The 20859-nt window shown below is 42.7% G+C and overlaps 1 protein-coding gene across 3 annotated transcripts in view; it reads right to left on the reverse strand.

Annotated features, from left to right (window-relative positions):
• Positions 1-18993, reverse strand: part of SLC44A1 (solute carrier family 44 member 1) — a 216335-nt gene extending 197342 nt beyond the window's left edge. The window contains exon 1 of one of the 3 annotated variants that reach the window (XM_069575521.1): positions 18532-18985. In XM_069575521.1, the coding sequence (XP_069431622.1) occupies positions 18532-18567 (36 nt within the window). In that variant the 5' untranslated portion in view covers positions 18568-18985. Of the gene's footprint in view, positions 1-18531 lie in introns of all 3 variants that reach the window. The other 2 variants (XM_069575520.1, XM_069575522.1) reach the window with 2 other exon arrangements.
• Positions 18994-20859: the final 1866 nt, after the last annotated feature.

The raw sequence follows: 20859 nt of genomic DNA on the forward strand, positions 1-20859 counted from the left end.
CACTGCAACTAAAGATTCCACATGCTACACCTAAGACCCAGCACAGCCAAAAAAAATAAAAAATAAAAAAAATAAATAAAATAATAATTTTTTTAAAAAAGACTATCAAAGGTATCTGTGCTGACTCAAAGAAATTCACACAACCAGGTAAGAATGTAGAGGTCAATTAGTCCTCAACAAGTACACAGAAAACCAGGTGAACAGCAAAACATGACAATTATCTCCAAGAGCAACACAAGATTATGTAGGAATGATGAAATACTACATGAGTCAGCTATAAAGAACATCAGTCCAAACAGAACCGTGATACCTCTACAGTAGGATAGGGGGACTGGAAGCATGTAGATGGAACATAAGTGTAATCTTCATCTTATACAGTGGCGGCCAAAATTAATGCCCAAAACTGAAGAGTCAGGTGGCAGCAATCTAAGCATGTTAGCGACACAGAGAGAAACAGCAGAAGATTTAGTTCAAAGATTTAAAAGTGATGGCCTCAGGGAAGCATAAAATGGGGGAAAGGCTTTTTAAAAAATAACAGTTCTGCTTCTAATGTTTGACTCTTTAAAAATATAGGCATGTATAGCTTTGATAAAAATAAAAATTAAATAAACTTAAAAAAAAATAATCAAAGCCTAAAAGGGAAAAAAAGAGAAGCCCAGACTAATACAGAATCTAGAAACATGATACTTAGAAACGGCAGTATGAACTAAGGGTTTTTAAGTTTAAATACATACAACTCAGTACACATTAAGAATGACTTCAGTTTTTTTTTACCTTCAATTATTCTATATAGCTAGTGGGTGCAGAACTAGAATCAGCAGTAAAGTTACATGGACAGAGAGGTCAGCTGTGCAAAGAAACAATTTCTAATAACTGCCTGAAAGTAGAGTTAACTGACTCAGGAAGCAGTGAGTTCTCTGTTGATGAGAGCCTGAACAAAACCACTTAGTGGATGTGATATCTTGGTGGGTTGGAATACAGAACTCTAAGTCCCCGCCAGTTGTGGGATTCTGGAAAAAGATTTCCTGGTTATCATCTCCTTTGAATTAGCACCTTCCAAAGTGGGACTAGTAACACTGGTAGGCAAAGCAGTTTAGGTACTTAGGACACACAAGCTTCTTCCTTCTACCTCATCTCTGCTGCTTTTCAGCTTTCAATTTTTCGTTTCAGAAGTCTTAAGTATATTTACATTTCATTACAAATCATCTATGATATTTTGGGAGCAGATGAGATATAAATAGACTTAAAGAGTAGAAGAGAAAATGCACGTCTGGATAGCAGAAAACTGGAAGAGAAATGAGAAGATGATCTGACTGGTGGTAAGAAATGAAGAATGGGTACCCACCAGTATTCTTGCCTGGAGAATTCCATAGACAGCGGAGCCTGGTGGGTTAGAGTCCATGGGGTCACAAAGAATGAGCAACTAACATAAGAAATGAAGAATCAATTCTGAGTCCTGTGATTCGGCAGCTAACGGACATTAAACAGGTCACGGTGCCCAGTTAGGGAAGAGCACCTGGGCTTGCTGGCAGGGTGAAACGGCAGAGATCTGTGGCTCAGTCACGAAAACAGATGAGCCGCAAGAGAGCCATTTGAGATTAGAGAACAACAGCAAAGGGACGTTTCCGACTTGTTCTACTTTAAATATAAAGTTCCTAGAACCTAGTGCTACCAAAGAACAAAAGTCACTCTGCTTAAATGCTGGTCATTTCAATGGGGAAATAAAGACATTAAACACATTACAGGTCCTACCTTTTTAAGGGATCACCTCAAGAGTGACTCATCCACAGTATTCAGGGAAGTTTTACATTATTTTCTACTCAAGGACAGTAATTTTTCTTTCACCCCATGTCATAAAATACTGTCATGACTACAGAGACAATAAATTTAGCCCAAAGCTTACCAGACTCCATCCTTAACCAGTTAAGAGCTGACACAGAACACACTTCAAAAATAATGTTTAGGGAACTTCCCTGGCAGTCCAGGGGTTAGGACTCTGCGCTTCCACTGCAGGGGACACAGGTTCGATCCCTGGTTAGGGAACTAGATCCCACATGCTGCAACAAAAACCTGGCGCAGCCAAGTAAGTAAATAAATAAAAATTAGAATCTATCATGAAATTATCAGCACCATGCGCTCAGTAAATGGTGTAACTTTTCCAGGGCTACTTAAGAGACTCAGGTGAGCTCCGACACTCTGTGGATGCCCCTCAGCCCTCCCTTTAACAGACTGACACTTCTCAAGGGAAAGGCTCCTTCTTGGTTGAATCCAGTCCTTAGCATCCCGAGTAGCATGGTGCTCAGTAAATGCTGAACCAAAACAAAGCATGTGACAGGCCTGGAATTTTCTCTGTATTCTACCAACATTCTTGATTTTCTTCCCTTTTGTTCAGGGCCTTCCCCTCACTCCTGAGCTCGCCACAAGAAGGTGCCATTTCTGCATGCTGCTCTCTACCCTTCTGGCCACACTTTGAACAAAATTAAGTAGGATTTGTGGCTGTATCCACTCTGCTCCAGGCAGGCACTGGGAAGATGGGCCAGAAGACCTGTCACTGTACACCTGCAGTGGCGAAGCAAAAAGTAAATCTCTGTTCTTATACATCTATTGAGCAGTGCTGACCACCTAGCACACTTTTAGGTACTGACAAGGCTGTGGTCTCTAGCTTATGATATGCTCTTTTTACCCTGACTGGCTAGTATGAATGTCTTCACCAAGACTTCATTATATAATGTGGGGAAACATGCTAACAAGGGCAGGTTTAAAATCACCAGAATTAACTTGAAACATTTCATTGAGTGGCTTCTTTTAATTTTCAGGTTCATTCCCATTTCCTTCCATTGAAAGGTCACCTTTGTTTTCATACTAAATTTGACAGGAAACATGAGCATCACAGGCCTTCCCTTGTGGCTGAGTGGTAAAGAATCTGCCTGCAATGAGGGACACCTGGGTTCAATTCCTGGGTTGGGAAGATCCCCTGGAGAAGGGAAGGCTACCTACTCCAGTATTCTGGCCTGGAGAATCCCATGGACTCAAGAGTCGGACACAACTGATCGACTTTCACTTTTCATGAGCATTACAAACTAAATTTCTAGTCTCTGAATACCCCATGCGCTTAGTCACTCAGTCACGTCCAACTATTTGCAACCCCATGGACTATAGCCCACCAGGCTCCTCTGTCCACAGGATTCTCCAGGCAAGAATGCTGGAGTGGGTTGCCACTTCCTTCTCCACTGAATATCCCATGCCCCCACCACATAGATTCAATAGACATTTATTGAGGATCTATTCTTTGCTTGTTCTTCCCTGGTGGCTCCGTCAGTAAAGAGTCTGCCTGTAACGCAGGAGACCTGGTTCAGTCCCTGGGTTGGGAAGATCTTCTGGAGAAGGAAATGGCAACCCACTGCAGTATTCTTGCCTGGAGAATTCCACAGACAGAGGAGTCTGGTGGGCTCCAGTCCATGGGGTCACAAAGAGTCGGACACCACTGAGTGACCAACACTTTCACTTTCATTATTTGCTTGGCCCCTGTAATATCACCTCTGTCCTGGATTCCTTCTCCAACAACAGATAATCAGCATTCAATCAGCAGGTCCCATCTACTGAAGTCCATGCGGAGTACTGAGTTCAGTTCAGTTCAGTCACTCAGTCGTGTCCGACTCTTTGCAACCCCATGAATCGCAGCACGCCAGGCCTCCCTGTCCATCACCAACTGCTGGAGTTCACTCAAACTCACATCCATCAGGTCAGTGATGCCACCCAGCCATCTCATCCTTTGTCGTCCCCTTCTCCTCCTGCCCCCAATCCCTCCCAGCGTCAGGGTCTTTTCCAATGAGTCAACTCTTCATACTGAGTAATACCTCCAACTACTCTTGTGGTCTCTGCCACAGACCAGGGCTAAAGGAGAAAACCTCCAAAGCAGATGGCTGCTCCCCTCTCTTGCTTCCCCTCTCCCCTCTCCCAGCTGGCCTCACAGCAGTTCTGTTCTGAAGTTCTAAAGTTGAAGGATCCTTTTGTAAACTCTTAACCTTCCTACCTTCTTGGAAATCTCAAACTACAAATCTGAGAAATTATTCACGTGAAAGGCTTTTTCATTAGCCTAACATACTTGAGTAACTTGACATTTGTTTACACTATCTTGCCAATATTGTAAAAAACATGTTGAAGTTTGTGATGTGCTCAAACTCAGTTTCAAACCTTCTAAGCACTTCCAGACTAAGGGTTACTTGCTCAACAACATTCCCGCTACCACGCTCAGTTCAGGAAACTGAGAATGAATATTTCAAGCACTGTTTCTTAAAGTATGTCCTGTAGGAGAACAGTTCCTCAAGATGCAATGAAAAAAAAAAAAAAAAGAAAAGAAATTTTAAGGACAAATGAATTGAAGGCCAGTTAAGCCAAGTTAGACTGGTTTCTAGTGTGGGATGTGGATTGTGGGACAGTGAACCTGTCCTAGACTGATATGCTGATGTGGTGGAGAACGAAATGGCAACCCACTCCAGTATTTTTGCCTGGAGAATCCCATGGACAGAGGAACCTGGAAGGCTACAGTCCATGGGGTCGCAAGAGTTGGACATGAGCACCATGCTAATGTGGCTCCACAAATGGGTGAGTGGTATGGAATGAGCAAGAACTTTACAAACTTTTCTGACCTCAGAAACCTTTCTTAGAAGACCACTTTGTAGCCCTGGCGCTATCAGAGCACATACTTGGGGAAACCCTGCTCACAGTATTCTTACATAAGTAACATTTGTATCCTTGCATGGACAGCATATGGAGCATGCCTACAGAGCAGGGAGCCAGGTGAGCAGCAGGTCATGGGGAAGTACTCCTTTCCCTCTGGAGGCTTCCTACTCTGTGTGCATATCACTACCTCAACAGAATCATGTGTTTCCACTTGGTCCAGGATTACTTTCTCAGATTAAACTAGAAACCTTTAAAATCAGAATTGCACTCAATTTTAAAATGAAGTATCTTATTAAAATGTTATTCCCATATCTTCATAACTGAAATCTGGTTCAACCACCAATGTCTATTCCAAATGTTTTTCTTGATGTAAAAGCAGGGCTAGTTTCAAAATATATTTAATACACTAGGCTTTAACACTTGATGTTTTCAGACTGTTTTCCATCACTTGATGTTTTCAGAGTTTATGAACAGACAAAATCACGTGCAACATTTCAAAATCCATTTGAAAAAAACTGAGGTTTTAAACTGAAGTTTAGTTTAAAAAACAAACTCCAGTTTTAGCTTTAGTGGTAAAAAAAGATCTCTGCCCTTGTAATTTGATCTTTATGTGCATGCAAATCATTTGTGCTATAGTTTTCAACTTCACCATGGCCATTTTCTTCACCTTCTCCTTTCTTACGGCTCTCCTGAGCCTTTTTGATACTTGATATTAAATGGTATCAATTAAATTAATTAATTAAATACATTAACCCTTCCAAAGGCAATGGATCTACCAAGTCTATATATAGATGTTTTCGAAATGTGGTGTTGGAGAAGACTCTTGAGAATCCCTTGGACAGCAAGGAGATCAAACCAGTCAATCTTAAAGGATATCATCTCTGAATATTCATTGGAAGGACTGAAGCTGAAGCTCCAATACTCTGGCCATGTGATGCAAAGAGCAAACTCATTGGAAAAGACCCTAATGCTGGGAAAGACTGAAGGCAGAAGAAGAGGGTGACAGAGGATGAGATGGTTGGATATCATTACCGATTCAATGGACATGAACTTGAGCAAACTTCAGGAAATGGTGAGGGACAGGGAAGCCTGGCATGCTGTAGTCCATGGGGTTGCAAAGAGTTGAACACAACTTGGGGACTGAACAACAACAACAACAATATACATATAGATATATCTATTCCTTATTATAACTGTGTTTTTGAGAATCTGAGTTATGAGAAAAGGACACAATTGTAGTCACATTTAGTAAATTTACTGCCATGATAGACTTGTTCTTAGAGAATGTAGAAGGGCCCAGGAGGAAATGCACAGCAGTCAAGGTCCCCAGAGTCTGAAGTTTATAGCTACCCCTTACATAGATTTGGAGGCAAACTGTCACATTCTGACCTCTAGTTTAGGGTGCACTGATTGAAAACCAACACCCCTCTCCCCCTCCCCCTCCACGCCCCCCGCCCCCGCTCCCGCCTTGCCACATACACACTTTAAAGCCAGAGTAAACAGTACAAACAATCTGAATTTTAGGGAAGAAAAACTGATATCTAAGCTACATTTAATATACTATTTAAATATAGTACTCAGTACAACAGATGGAAGAGAATGCAGTGCAGTAGGAAATGCACAGGCTTTCAACTACCCCAGCCTTTACACTCCTTCAGGGACCTCAGACAAGCTGCCTAAATTTTCTGAGCCTCAGTTTCTCTCTCCCTCTTTTTTTTTTTTTTTTTTTAGATTATAGTTGATTTATAACATTGTGTTAGTTTCAGGTATACAGAGAAGTGATTCAGAATATACATATATTCTTTTTCTGATTCTCTTCCGTTATAAATTATTGCGAGATACTGAATATAGTTCCCTCTGCTATACAGGAGGTCAATAATCTATTTTATATATAGCAGTGTGTACACAATAATCCCAAACTCTTATCTCCCCTCCCTTTCTCCTTTGGGCTTCCCTGATGGCTCCCACGGTAAAGCATCTGCCTGCAATGCGGGAGACCCGGGTTCAATTCCTGGGTCAGGAAGACCCCCTAGAGAAGGAATTCCCCTTTCTCCTTTGGTAACCATTAGTTTGTTTTCTATTTCTGTGCCTATTTCTGGTTTGTAAATAAGTTCATTTGTATTACTTTTTAGATTCCACATATAAGTAGTATCATATTTGTCATTCTCTGTTCTGATTTACTTCACCTAACATCTGTGTCCATCCATGTTGCTACAAATGGAGCCTGTTTCCTAATCTGTAAAATGGGGCTAAAACTGACACTCATCTCCAAGTTGCAAAAATACAGTGAGATTTATTATATGAGAGCAGATAACTAGGGACTAAAAGCAGGGAAAAACCAGATGTCTACTCCATATTCCATGCCGTTGCTTTCCCCTGGGAGACCACCCATCCTTAGAGCATCTCCTTTATGCACATGACTTAGAACATTTTCTGAAACCCAATCCAAGATATTCAGTTGCCTATGGGAAATTGCTACATGGAGGTATTAGTATCATCTCAATCTCAGTTCACACAAAATTACATTCATCTTCCCCTCCCCTTCTAGTCTCCATCTCAACTCCCTTGTCTATCAATTATAATACCCTTCTTCCACTACACAGTGTTCTAAACTGGTTTTATCCCTCTCCTTTATCCCACATATCCAGGTTAAGTCAGGAAAATCTGTCCTATTTCAGTTGTGTAACGTCTCTGTTCCCCATTTATACTGTTGTTTCAAGTTACTGAACGGCTTCCAGGGTGGCCTGTTTCCCCCTCTCTCACTTCAAGTACAGGCAAGGCTCAGATTATTCTTCCTTAAGTCACTCCAAAAAACCCTTCATGACTGCCATTTCTCTCTCTTTCGAATAGTAGAGTCTTCCCTACATGTAACACTCTTTCTACCCGGGCCAGGTCCCCTTTCTAAACTGACAGTTGAAGGCTGCTATACCTTTGTTCAAGCCGTTCCTTTCACTGGAATGTCCTTTCTTGTCCCTGCTTTATACTAATATCTGTCTATCCTTCCACTCTTTCTAAACCCATCCTTAAAGGACAAATCAAGGGTGATTTTCAGGAACCCCACTCTCCATCTAGTCTATTCTTTTCTGACTTCTCCAACCCCTGAACCCCTAACCACCTCCAATTTAAACTCTCCTTATCAATGTTCATTGTGGCCTTAACACTCATCTTCTAGCCACGATTTTAATATTTTGAAAGTTTGGGTCCCTTTTCGAAAAGTCAAGTACAGGATTGTTTTAGGGTAGTATTAATGGATAGAACACCTGGGAGACTTAGTTTACATTTATATCTTAAGATATTTCCATACATTGTTCAGTTTGCTATAAGCCTGTAAGATAGGTTTTATTATTATTCCCATTTTATACCTGGGGGAAATGAGGCACAAAAATGCTAAAGAATTTGGCCCAAATAACTCATCTGGTGACAGAGCTGAGCTTTAAACCCATACAGTCTGGCTATACAGCCCATACTCCTGCCAGTACACAACAGTGTTTAATTCTCAGGTTCCAACAGCCCTTTAGAGCAGCAGTAGGGAAAGTATGACAAAAGGCTACTTGTCCACTAAGAGACGATCATTTAGTTGGGGATGGTGAAGTGAGACACATATAACAGACTAAATTCAGCTGAATTTTATATTAAGAAAATTTTACATCAACAGTATTATGTTGGGCTTTCCTGATGGCTCAGTGGCAAAGAATCTGCCTGCCAGCGCAGGAGGCATAGGTTCGATCCCTGATCTGGGAAGATCCCACATGCCTTGGAGCAACTGAGCCCTGTGGGCCACAGCTACTGAGCCTGTGCTCTAGAGGAATCCAGCCACAACTACTGAAGCATGCACAACCCAGAGCCTGTGCTTTGCAATAAAAGAAGCCACTGCAATGAGGAGCCTGCACACTGCAGCTAGAGAGTAGCCCCCATATGCCACAGCTGGAGAAAAGCAACAAAGACCCAGCACAGCCAAAATAATAATAATAAAATAAATTTTTAAAATACGTATTATGTTAAAAGTAAACTATTTTTGCTATTATAAATAATGCCACATGTAAAGATTCCGGCATCTAGCATTTACTATACGCTTGGATTACTAAATTAAAGGGTGTCAAATTTTTTATGGCCTTCAATATATGCCATAGTGTCCCAAGAGGGTCAAACCAGTTATTCAGCAAATCAATAAAGTATACTTGAGTCAAAACCACATGAGCAATTAATATTATCCTGTTAACTTTTACCAAAGGTACAGATAAAAAGGCTGTCTATGTGCACTTAATTTGACTTATGAGCAAAACTGAACATATTAACATATTAGTTTACTAATTCTCCTTCTGTAAACTAGCTATTTGTTGCAAAGATTCAATTTTTATACCATAAGAGCTCTTTGTATTATAGAGATACTCTAAATTATGATATGAATCTTCAGTCTTAATATTACTTTACCAAAAAACCAAAAATACCCAAAATTAAACAGGAGGGGGGGAAAAAAAGGACACTCTCTTTCTACTTTTCTATTCTAGTATATTCCACTCAGTATTGTGGCTCCTTAAGTCCATCAGATAGGGGTAGAAAGAAAGGGAAGGAAAAAGAAAACTTTAGGGGAAAGAAAGGGAAAAGAAAGAAAAAATGAGTGCTAATCAGATACACACATACAGAAGTGAGAAGGGGCAGAAAAGGAAACAGAGAGCTTGAACAGGAAAAGGTTATAGAAACACCAAGGTTCTCTTAGTGCCCACTGGTTGTGGGAATACTGATTAGCTATTTAACCATTATTCCAACCTTAAATGCTCTTCTTTATCCAGAAGCTATGCTTACCTCATAACAGGAAAGAAGCAGTTGGGGTGGGAAAAAGAGAAAGATGGGGCTTAGGCAGTGGCTAGGTGGCACTAGTGGTAAAAAACACGCCTGGCCACGCAGGAGACATAAAAAACACGGGTTCAACCCCTGGGTGGGGAAGACCCCCTGGAGGAGGGCACAGCAACCCACTCCAGTGTTCTCGCCTGGAGAATCCCATGGACAGAGGAGCCTGGCGGGCTCGAGTCCATAGGATCACAAAGTCGGACAAGACTGAAGCAATTTAACACACACAGAGCAGTATTACTGAGGAAACAGGAAGATGACTGTGTGACTTTCGACTAGCAACTGTGAAGTTTTATAATGGAGCTATAAGCAAAATATTAGGAAACACTATTTTACAGGCAGAAGAAATCAGCAAAACTATATAGCAGATATCAGTGGCTGCCTACCCAGTCACCATTCTCCCCAATCCTCCTAGCCTGGCTGGCGGTGTCCTAATTTTATTCTGGTGTTGCTTCACCCTCTATTTGACTCAGAAGGAAATCCTGGTTAGTCTAAATCAGTTACCACACCCGTGCCTCCCCCTTGCTACAAATTGTTTAAAGACGAGTATGCAGCCCTCCCTAACTACTGTTGAAAGAAAAACCACTGGAAGTTGTCAGCTCAACACACACGAGTCTTCCAAAAGAGTCACATCCATCTTGGGATCACAAGGGGAGCTAAATGAGAGAAATGTACCTTCCATAAATGATAAAAAGAGAGAGAACTCAGGTCCTTGTGGACGTTATGTCATCAAGCCAAAGAACTAACCCAGCTGGAAGCCAGCCTACCTCTCAACTTGTAAGAGATAAGTTTCCCTTAATGTTTAGCTATCTAGATTTATGGTTTTTCATTTCTTAAAGCTGAATCATACTTAAGTGATTCATAATGAAAAATCTTACAAGATTGTGATTGTTATCATTACCATTATCATAATGCTACCAAAAAAAGGAAGGCACTTCAATACCTGCTACTTCCCTGCTACTTGAATATCTCAAAGCAAACATGTATTTTCAATTTTTCTATCTTTTTGCTGTTTTCCTTATTTTACATTATAATGTATCCAGAAATCAAACACTTCTGTTCAACAATTTACAGCATATCTCACAACCTCAAAAATTAGGATAAAAATAGCTTTTAACAGTTTCCTTACTAAATAGATGTCCAAATATTTGGTTGTGGGATATTATAGTAATATCATTTTCACACACACACCAGAAAATTCCTGCAATTTATCAGCCAAAAGTTTTAACGTAAATCTTACTGAACAGCTGATATGAAATCAGAAAGGAGTCCACAAAGGGGAAAAGACTAACACCCCCTAACTTCAGTTCAGTTCAGTCACTCTGTCGTGTTCAACTCTTTGAGACCCCCTGGACTGCAGCATCAGGCTTCCCTGTCCATCAACAACTCACTTCCTAACTTACACCTTTACAAATACACTTGCTTCACACATGAGATGTATACCTGCAACAGACAAGCTGCTTAAGACAGTTGCTAAGACTTCTGTTGAGAATCTTCTTTGAAAGTAGTTGTCCTTTTATGGAATTCCCTGATGTTCCAGTACTTAGGGCTGACTCGGTGCTTTCACTGCCGGGGTCTGGGTTCAATTCTTGGTTGGGGAACTAGGATCCCACAAGCCATGTGGCAAGGTCAGAAAGAAAGAATTTGTCCTTTAAAAAATTTTTTATATTAAATTTTAAAACATCAGAGTTACTAAGGTTGGAGTTCATTCACATCCAACCATGAAAGGAAAATTAGTTCAAATCTCTTCAAATTTCAAAGTTCAAATTTCATAAGCACCTATCATGTACCAGGTACCAGCTAAGCACAGAGAATGTCAGCAATGAACAAAGCATACATGGTCCCTCTCCTCATCAGCTCAGTCTAGACCAGAGGTCAGCAAACATTTTCCCCACAGAGCCACAGAACAAATATTTACACTTGCAGGCCACAAGGTCTCTGTCACACTCAACTCTGCCACTGTAACTTAAGAGCAGCTATAGACATTGTATAAACGAATGAGTGTGGCTGCATCAATAAAACCTTATTTGTGGACGATGAAATTCAGTTATATAATTTTGATGAAATAATTTCTCATGCAAAGATGGTTAGCTTTTTTCACCCATCTGAATATATACAGATACCATTTTTAGCATTATTAGCTTGCAAGCCATACAAAGATTTGGCACATGGGTTGTAGTTTTGCCAACTTCTGGACTAGATATTAACCATATAATTATATATAGCTTTAAGTGTTCATAGGGAAAATATACAAGGCTGTAAGAACTTAATGAGGAGACATGGCCTAGTTTGAAGGATCAAGAAGTCTTTTCCCAACAAGTGACTCTGAGGCTGAAACTTGAAGGATGAGTATCAGTCAGCAAGACTAGGGAGAAAAGCAAAGAGCCTCCCAGACAAGTGAAAAGCATGTACAAAGCCCTAAGAGAAAAACAAAGTCTACTGAAGAATCTGTGAGGCTGGATTACAAAGATTAAGGAGAAGCGTGGCATGAGTCGACAGTGACGCTGGAGAGAGCTAGAGACCAACCCACACAGCACTGTTGGCTGGTTTCAGTTGATTCTGGTCTCTGTCTTAAGAGTAATCAGAAACCATTAAAGGGTTACAGGTAGGTGGGGGACACAATCCCCACACAGCTTTGGATTTTTTAAAGCGATCATTAGGACTGCAGCATGGAGAAAAACTGGAAGGAAGCATGAATGAATATGGGGTGACCCAGAAGCAAAGTTCTGGCCAGAGATGACAGAAGCTTAGACTGGGGGACTTATAGTGAAATTTAGAAGGTAAAAGAGACAAGATATGGTGACTAGATATGGAATAATGAGAAGCAGGTTTCCTACATGTTTCACGTTCCCAGTTTCTATACCATGATATTGGTGTCATTCAGTGAACCAAAGATACTGAAAAAGATGTGTGTATCTGTGTCTACATACTTTGAGTTTAGTTTTGACACAGTGAGTTTGAGTTGCCTACAAGACATTCTAGTGGAAGTGGTAAGTAATCAGTGGATATAGAGTTTTGAAGCCAGGATAAAGTTGGTTTCAGTTCAGTAATTTAGTTTGAGAATTGTCAGCAAGTAGGTTGTAACTAAAACCATAGAAGGAGATGGAATTATCACAGAAAGGGTATGGAAGAGTGGTTTTCAACCTTGGCAAAACATGAAAATCATCAGGGCAACTTTAAAACTTTTTGATGTCCAAGTAGTACCCCTGGACCAAGGAAATTAGAATCTCTGAAAGGAGAATCCAGGAATCGTGGGGTTTTTTTTTTAAGCTTTCTAAGTGTTTCCAATGTGGTATCAAGATTGCAAAGATAATGGTAACTACAGAAAGATTAAGGGACTAACTGGGTTTCAGGAGTTCCCTCATGGTCCACTGGGTTAAGACTCTGCACTTCCATTGCAAGGGGTGTAGGTTTGATTCCTGGTCTAAGATCAGGGATCTGGGAAACTAAGATTCCACATGCCTCCTGGAGAGGCCAACATTTAAAAAAACAAAAAAGAGAGAGAGAGAGAGCATGACTAAGTAGGTTTCTAGTTTGAGTTACCTCATAATGTGTCTTTCTGACCTCAGACTTCATATCTCTACATTCCAGTTTAGTTCAACAGAAAAGACAGTAGTTCTAGTTTATCTCTAATAGTCCTGAGAGTCCCAAAAATCTGAGTCAAAGTTATGAAACTGAAATAATTCTCCTTTCTACAGGAACGGGTTGGGGAGGAAGGAGATAGCAAAATATTGAGTTGGCCAGAAAGTTTGTTTGGGGTTTTCCATAACATTTACTAAGGGCTTCTCTGGTGGCTCAGACGGTAAAGTGTCTGCCTGCAATGTGGGAGGCCCAAGTTCGATCCCTGGGTAGGGAAGAACCCCTGGAGAAGGAAATGGCAACCCACTCCTGTATTCTTGCCTGGAGAATTCCGTGGATTGAGGAGCCTGGTAGGCTACAGTCCATGGGGTCGCAAAGAGTCGGACGTGAAACCAATTACCAGTAGTAGCATATAACACAGAATATATTTCTATAAATAAATACCCTCCAAGCCAACAACATTTCTAAATGATAGGATTAACACATCAAATAGTTATTTGGTAGTATTTGTTAAGCCTGGGAACTTTCTAACTGGACTAGTTTTGCTTATTATATCATGTTGCTCCCTATCTAGTAACTGCAGCAAGTTCAAAATGGCATGACTTGAACTTGGACACTCCTTATTTCACAATGTTATTGAGTGGACCCTTTCTAAAGATAAAATGAACTACAATTTAAGATACGGGAAGCATATAAGAAGCACAGGACTCAGATTCAAGACAAGGGTAAAGTTTGGATTGATCCATTAGTAGCTCTGAGACTTCAGCCAAGTCTCAACTAACATCCCAGTCTCAACTTCCTCAGCCATAAATGGAAGTAAAGTCGACTTCAGAATTACTGGAGAAGTTGAAATGCGAAAAGGGCTGTGAAAAATAGCTATACAAAAAGTCTCATCATTTTTACATTACTTTTCAGACAATTTTAATATTAACATTGATTTATATATTTTAAGGAATGGGTTTCCTATGCGTGGGCATCCCTGGTGGCTCAGATGGTAAAGAATCCGCCTGCAATGCCGGAGACCTGGGTTTGATCCCTGGGTTGGGAAGATCCCCTGGAGGAAGGCATGGCAACCTACTCCAGTATTCTTGCCTGGAGAATCCTCATGGACAGAGGAGTCTGGCAGGCTACAGCCCACAGGGTCGTGAAGAGTCGGACAGGACCGAGCAACTAAGCACAGCACATGCTAACAGCACAGTATTCAGAAGACAAAAATAGTCTTCACGCTAGGATTCTTTGCTTCAGTTAGAACAGGTATATTTTGTTGGGCGCATTTTAACAGACTAACTTAGTCTCCGTTGGTAATTCCCACTACTCTTCAAATTTCATTTTTAACCTCTGACTTCAAATTCCACAAAGCAGGAGACTACAGTTACTATTAAAATTCTTCTAAAGAACAGTTAACATTCTTAAAAGTTAACCAGTGTTTGTGAACCACTTGATTGTTTCTCATTTTTCATTTCATCCCAAGACAAGATATGAGAGCTGGAAAAACACAGTTAAATACGGAGCTCTCAATTTGACGACATGGGACAAGACCAGAGATAAGAACAACCTCTCCAACAGACAGATATAAGGGGCAGTTTGTTCAACGAGAAAGATTATCCTCCATCCCTCACAATTTCTAAGGTTAGAACCAAAGGACACAGAACTTCAGAGCACTTGCAAAATCTCCTGACTTCCAAAGCACTACTGTGAGAAATAATGATCTAGCCATTAACGACAAAGACTTTTGACAATTCGCTAAGTAATCTTTCAAAAGCCTCCTTCATTCAAACTGGTTTGTCAATGGGAAAGAACATTTCATAAATCTGAAGATTTACAAGTGAACTTTGAAGTTTAACATTACAAGAATAGAAATTATGTCAGGTTATAACAGAACAAACGAATTATGGAGAGTTGGGAATAAATTTTAAGAGTCTTAGGGAGGATTAGTGCTGTAAAAAGAAACTCAAGACTATCTCACTTTTATGTTCACTTCAAAGAGATTTCTAGGCAAAGGCTATCATGTACTGGTTTGTCTTGAGCAACCACTAGTATTAGCAAGTAACTTGCAGTGGTCACTAATAAGAAACCAAAACATAAATAAGAGTTCTATAAACATTTCTAAGAGTTCTTAAGATTCTTAGACACACGTATCTGATACAGTACAAATAATTTTGCCAATAATTTCATCCTTAAACAATGAAATACAAGTAGGTATAGAATGTGACACTTTATCTAAATCCAAAAACAGGATAATTATTTTGAAGACAAATTATGATATTCAGACACTGCCAAGAAAATGAAAATAATACCCAAACAGACTACAAGAGATGAAACAGTTTGGAAGACAATAACTCTTTTATGAGAGTCTAAAATATAGCAATAGACTATGAGGGAAAATAACATATTTATTTCAAAAGTGAATCCCTACTACAAAGAGGAAACACACTATATTTACAATGATAAAACCTGCCAGGGCTTTAAAGTTGCTGACGATATCACTGAGAAAAGCTAAGCTGAACTGCAGATTACCACAAAGCACGTTTGTTTTGATGTGCTGTGCAGGTTATCATTAGAGTCTGCAGACAAGCTCCTTTAAGATGTTTTAGCCACTGCTCCCACTAAAATATAAGCAATGAGTGGAGCACCAGTAGCAAAGAAAAAACCTGCTCAATTCTGCAAACTGACAGTCCCATTGAAAGAATAGGATGGAATGTGGGAAAGGCAAGTGAATTTTAACTTAAACAGTTCAAATTTGAACTTAGAAGAGGATGGCTTGGAGACATTAGTCAATCAGCTCATGGAAGTGAAACAGCACATGGTTCAGGGCTGGATTCATATTAAATGTTACTTGCCAGCCAAATGTTCCAATCTGTGTATCTATATTCTGTTCATTGACTATTGCTGAGCCACTATCATGTACAAGGTATAGTAAGGCACTGCAATGAATTCATACATGTGGAAAACAAAAAGAGTTCCTATATTCAAGAAGTTTACAATCCAACAGAAGGGATGAAAGAAACATTGTGCCTGAGAACACAATCCAGGCCTCTTAGAGAAGTTCATAGTGACATGGAGGCTCACGTTTAGAGACGATGTGCAGCTGCATCCCCATTTGGTGTCAACACAACACATATAGATACTGTATTATCCCAACTGATGATGTGCCTGGAAGGAGCATCAAAATACAGCAGATTGATAACATTTTACAAATAAAGAATGATGCCAAAACCTCAAATAAGGACGAAAAAAAAATGATGACCTGCTCTTTGGCACAAAACCTGCTCCTCAATGCTCCATTAAACACTACAAGTCCCTAAAGCTGAACTTAAGGGCATGTGACAGCTGTTGATTGGTTATAGGAAACCACAGGGGCAAAAAAAAAAATGGACCCCTCAGGGTGCATGACATGCGTCTTGTCTGTAGAACACGGCATGAAGCAAACAGTGGCTGCAAGAAGAGGAAAAAAACAAGGAAAATATGTGTGACAGCATTCTGAAAAGTAAGATGTGGAGCTAGTCAAATGCAAGACCTGTTAAGTAGAGTTTGGGTCCAGCATCCATCCCTTCCAAATTTAATTGATTATAAACACGGTACAAGCCATCCATGAACTATCCAATACTTTCCTGTCTCTAAGGCATTTTATGTCCAAAAGAGGATGCACAGTAAACCAATTCTTCAGAGAAAGGCAACAGCAAAGATACCATTTTTGTCAAAATAATATTTAAGTAAATAAATATTAGACCAACAGCACCCAACTAGATTCCTCCCTCTCTCCTGAAACCTCTAACCAGTTGAAAGGCATTGTGTGATTCCACACCTTTATCTGTTAATATGAAAACTACAGACCTCTCCCTCCTAACACCACTATTTATAGTTTTTCTTTGTTATTCTAACTGAACAGTAAGGTTTAACTAACTAAGCCAATCAGCCTATGATCCTAATAGGAAAAGAAAAAAAAAAAAAACACGAGTAAGCAAACACCGAAAAAAGAAACTGACAAATAGGATGGATACTTAATAAAACATAGATGTCCTCCATTCATCTGCAATTCCAGTCATTTTCTGACAGATCTCAGATTTTCAGAACAAGTATGCAGGTTATTTAAAACTGAGTTATATATAGTCATTTAGCAGTAGCAAAACACTTCTGGCATTATCACAGATGCTAGATCTCTGAAGGAATTTTTTCCCCCAAACTAGCGTTTTTCTTCACCAAGAACCGACGAGCCTTTATTTCTAAAAACAAGAGCCCTTGTCTCCCCCGCAAAAGAAACAAGTCAAAGACCTTAGTTAAATTCTATGCTAATGAAACTGTGAGATTACATCCCAGGCATTGTCAGAGCCTATTTTTCATACACCACCACCAGACAGTTTGCTGCAGTATTCCTGATTGCTTTTTATCGTATTTGTAAATACACTCACTAATCCACTAAATTAGGTAATGTACAAACAGGTCCTCTCAGTTATTAGCGGACAGCAGTCAAGTCCTATTACATCTGATCCTTATACAGTTGTCTAAAACATTTCTATCCAGGTTAAGGGCTCCGATCGGCAAGAGAGAGAGGCAGGTTAGCGAAATTTGGATGGGGGCAGGGTAGACGCTGGGAGAAATCTCTGCATCTCAGCCCTCAGCGACAACACTCAGCCAGTGTGCCCACAGAAAAACTAAATTCGGCACCTCTTCCTCCTGTTACACTGGCAACAAAGAGGGAGTTTCCGTAACGCTCCCGTCACCCTCCAGGTGCCCAATCTCCTTCCCAGCGCAATCCCCGCGCTCCCGCAGGGGCCTCGGTGTGCGAAGAGGCCTGGGTGTCTGAGGTCAAGGCACAAAGGGGGGATGGGTTGGGTGGCGAGCCGCTGGAATCTGGGAAACCGGGTCGTAGGAGGGCTCCGGGATCCGCTTAAACGCTTGAACCCGGACCGGGGCCAGCCGGCAGGAGAAAACGGAGAATCTCCAATAGAGCAGAAACTGTAATAAGGTGGGAGATGGGGCGAACAGCCCAAGCTGGAGCTACTCCTCCAGCGGGCACAGATGATAGTCTGTGGATGTGGAGCGGGCGGACTCCAAGGAGGTGGGAAGCGAGGAGGCAGGCCCGGAAGACGAAGGAGGGGGGGTGCCACCTGGGGCAGAGAGCAGGCGTCCTTCTTGCCTCTACCTGCAGGCTGGCGGGACGCGCCGCTCAGGTGTGACTAGTAGGCGGCGGCCAAGTCTGCAAGGGGCGCCCGGGGGGCCGTGCTGAGGCGCCTGCCTGTCGGCTGCCCTGGGAGCCAGCGCGGGGGCAACGGCGGGACAGGGGGAGGTGCGGGTAGGGGACGTCTCTGGAGTGCACGGTGGGCTGAAGGGAAGCTCGCGGGTCGTGGAAGGCGGCGGGAGACCGCCGCGCGGCGCGGGGGAGGCATCCGGGTGGGCGGCCGGGAGGCGGGAGCCCCTCACCTGCGCGGCTGAGGAGGCGGAGCTGCAGCAGCCCATGGCGGGGCCGGAGGAGCCCGGAGGCGGCGCCGGGCGCGCAGCTACGCCCCGGAGCCCCTCGGCATGCGAGCCGGCGGGCGCCCTGGGAGGGCGCGGCCTGGCCCCGCACGACTCGGCGGCGGCGGCGGCGGCGGCGGCTCGGGCGGCGGCGGGTACTCAGGAGGCGGCGCGGCTCGGGGAGGGCGCCGACCACATCCCCCGGCGGCGGCGGCAGCGGCGGCGGCTGTGGCTGCGCGGTTCCTGCTCCGCTCCTGCTACTGCAGCTGCTCCCCAGCGGAAAGGGGCGGGCGGCGGCGGCGGCGGCGCCTCCCCCTGTCCCCCGCCTCCCGCCTCCCGCGCCCAGTCCCTCTCCCGCTCCCTCTCCCGGGCCGCCGCCTCCTCAGCGCCGCGCGCGTCTCCCATCAGACTCCCCGCCCCCAGTGCAGCGCCGCGCGGGCGGTCGGGCGGCTGCGGCCAAAACTAGGCCGGGCCCTTCGGCGCGCGTCGGGGCCTGCGCGGTACCGAGCCCATTTAGCTGTGGCACCGAGGCAGAGCGCTACCTCTGCGCGAGAGGGCGCCTGAGGCTGGGGCACACGAAGGCTGGGTAGGCTCGCAGCCGAAATGGGGTCGGGTTGTTTCCGGACCGGGGAAGCACCGGCGAGGCTTGCGGAGCTGTTGGTCTGTATCCCTATGGGGCTTGCAACCCGAGGACCTTAATGGTTTCTTACCTCTCAGGTGACTGATTTTTATCCAGAAGAAAGCGTACGCAGTAACCCCGTGGAGAACTACTATGTGACAGAGGACAAGGAGAAACAAGCATCTGTTGCTACTAGCCCCATTTTGCTGATGTGGAAACTAAGCCTTGAAGGCACCAAGAGTTTGATGGAAAGCACCCAAGGTCGAAATTGTTATAAAGGGACGAAAATAAGGAAAAGGCAAAAAATTCTCCAGGTCTCTCAATTCAGAGACATATTGGATCTGAACGAAACTTTACACAGAATAGTCCACACATACACACACACACACACACACACACACAAATGAGTATTAATTCATCATATTAAAACATATGTATACCGCATGCATACTAAGTTCCAATAATTTACAAGCACTGGGAAAAAGAGGTGAACAAAAGTGCCAAAGTTCCTGCTCTCTTAAAATTCCTTGTTGTTCCGTGAATATGCTAGGCAGTATCAGCAAGTTAAGAATACCTGCTGTCACCATCTTCAAGAACTACAACCCCAAGAGGCTGAGAAAGTGTGATATGAGAACAGTTAAAATGTGGCAGGAATAAAACTATAGATCATGCTTAACATTAAGAGAACCACTTAGGAGGCACTGTTTTAAACCTTTTCATGTTTCCTTTCATCCTGTCAAAGACTGTCTTAAAGACAGAATCAGTTAGGGAAAAAAAAAAAAAATTATTTGCAAAGGTCCAAAGGAGACTAGAAGGCCTGACTGCCAAATGAAAGACAGCAAGTTTTAAAGATTACTCAAAAGCTAAGGGGGACAGAAATAGTACAGAAGTAAGCCTTGGACTGCAAGGAGATCCAACCAGTCCATTCTGAAGTCCACTCTGACCGAACTGAAACTGACTTCAGGTGCATTGAAAGGGAATCTAAGCAAAGGAAAGTCAAGATGGGAACCTAGGGACCACCAAAGGAAAGGCCAAAGAGGAATTCCCAGTTGGTGTGTTTCAATTCCCTAGGTCTGTTCAGTTCAGTTCAGTTCAGTCGCTCAGTCCTGTCCGACTCTTTGCGACCCCATGAATCGCAGCACGCCTGGCCTTCCTGTCCATCACCATCTCCCGGAGTTCACTCAGACTCACGTCCATCGAGTCTGTGATGCCATCCAGCCATCTCATCCTCGGTCGTCCCCTTCTCCTCCTGCCCCCAATCCCTCCCAGCATCAGAGTCTTTTACAATGAGTCAGCTCTTCGCATGAGGTGGCCAAAGTAATGGAGCTTCAGCTTTAGCATCATTCCTTCCAAAGAAATCCCAGGGCTGATCTCCTTCAGAATGGACTGGTTGGGTCTCCTTGCAGTCCAAGGGACTCTCAAGAGTCTTCTCCAACACCACACTTCAAAAGCATCAATTCTTCAGCACTCAGCCTTCTTCACAGTCCAACTCTCACATCCATACATGACCACAGGAAAGACTATAGCCTTGTCTAGACGTACCTTAGTCGGCAAAGTAATGTCTCTGCTTTTGAATATACTATCTAGGTTGGTCATAACTTTTCTTCCAAGGAGTAAGCGTCTTTTAATTTCATGGCTGCAGTCACCATCTACGGTGATTTGGGAGCCCCAAAAAA

The sequence above is a fragment of the Ovis canadensis genome, chromosome 2, assembly GCF_042477335.2.
Source record: "Ovis canadensis isolate MfBH-ARS-UI-01 breed Bighorn chromosome 2, ARS-UI_OviCan_v2, whole genome shotgun sequence".
Classification (NCBI taxonomy): domain Eukaryota; kingdom Metazoa; phylum Chordata; class Mammalia; order Artiodactyla; family Bovidae; genus Ovis; species Ovis canadensis.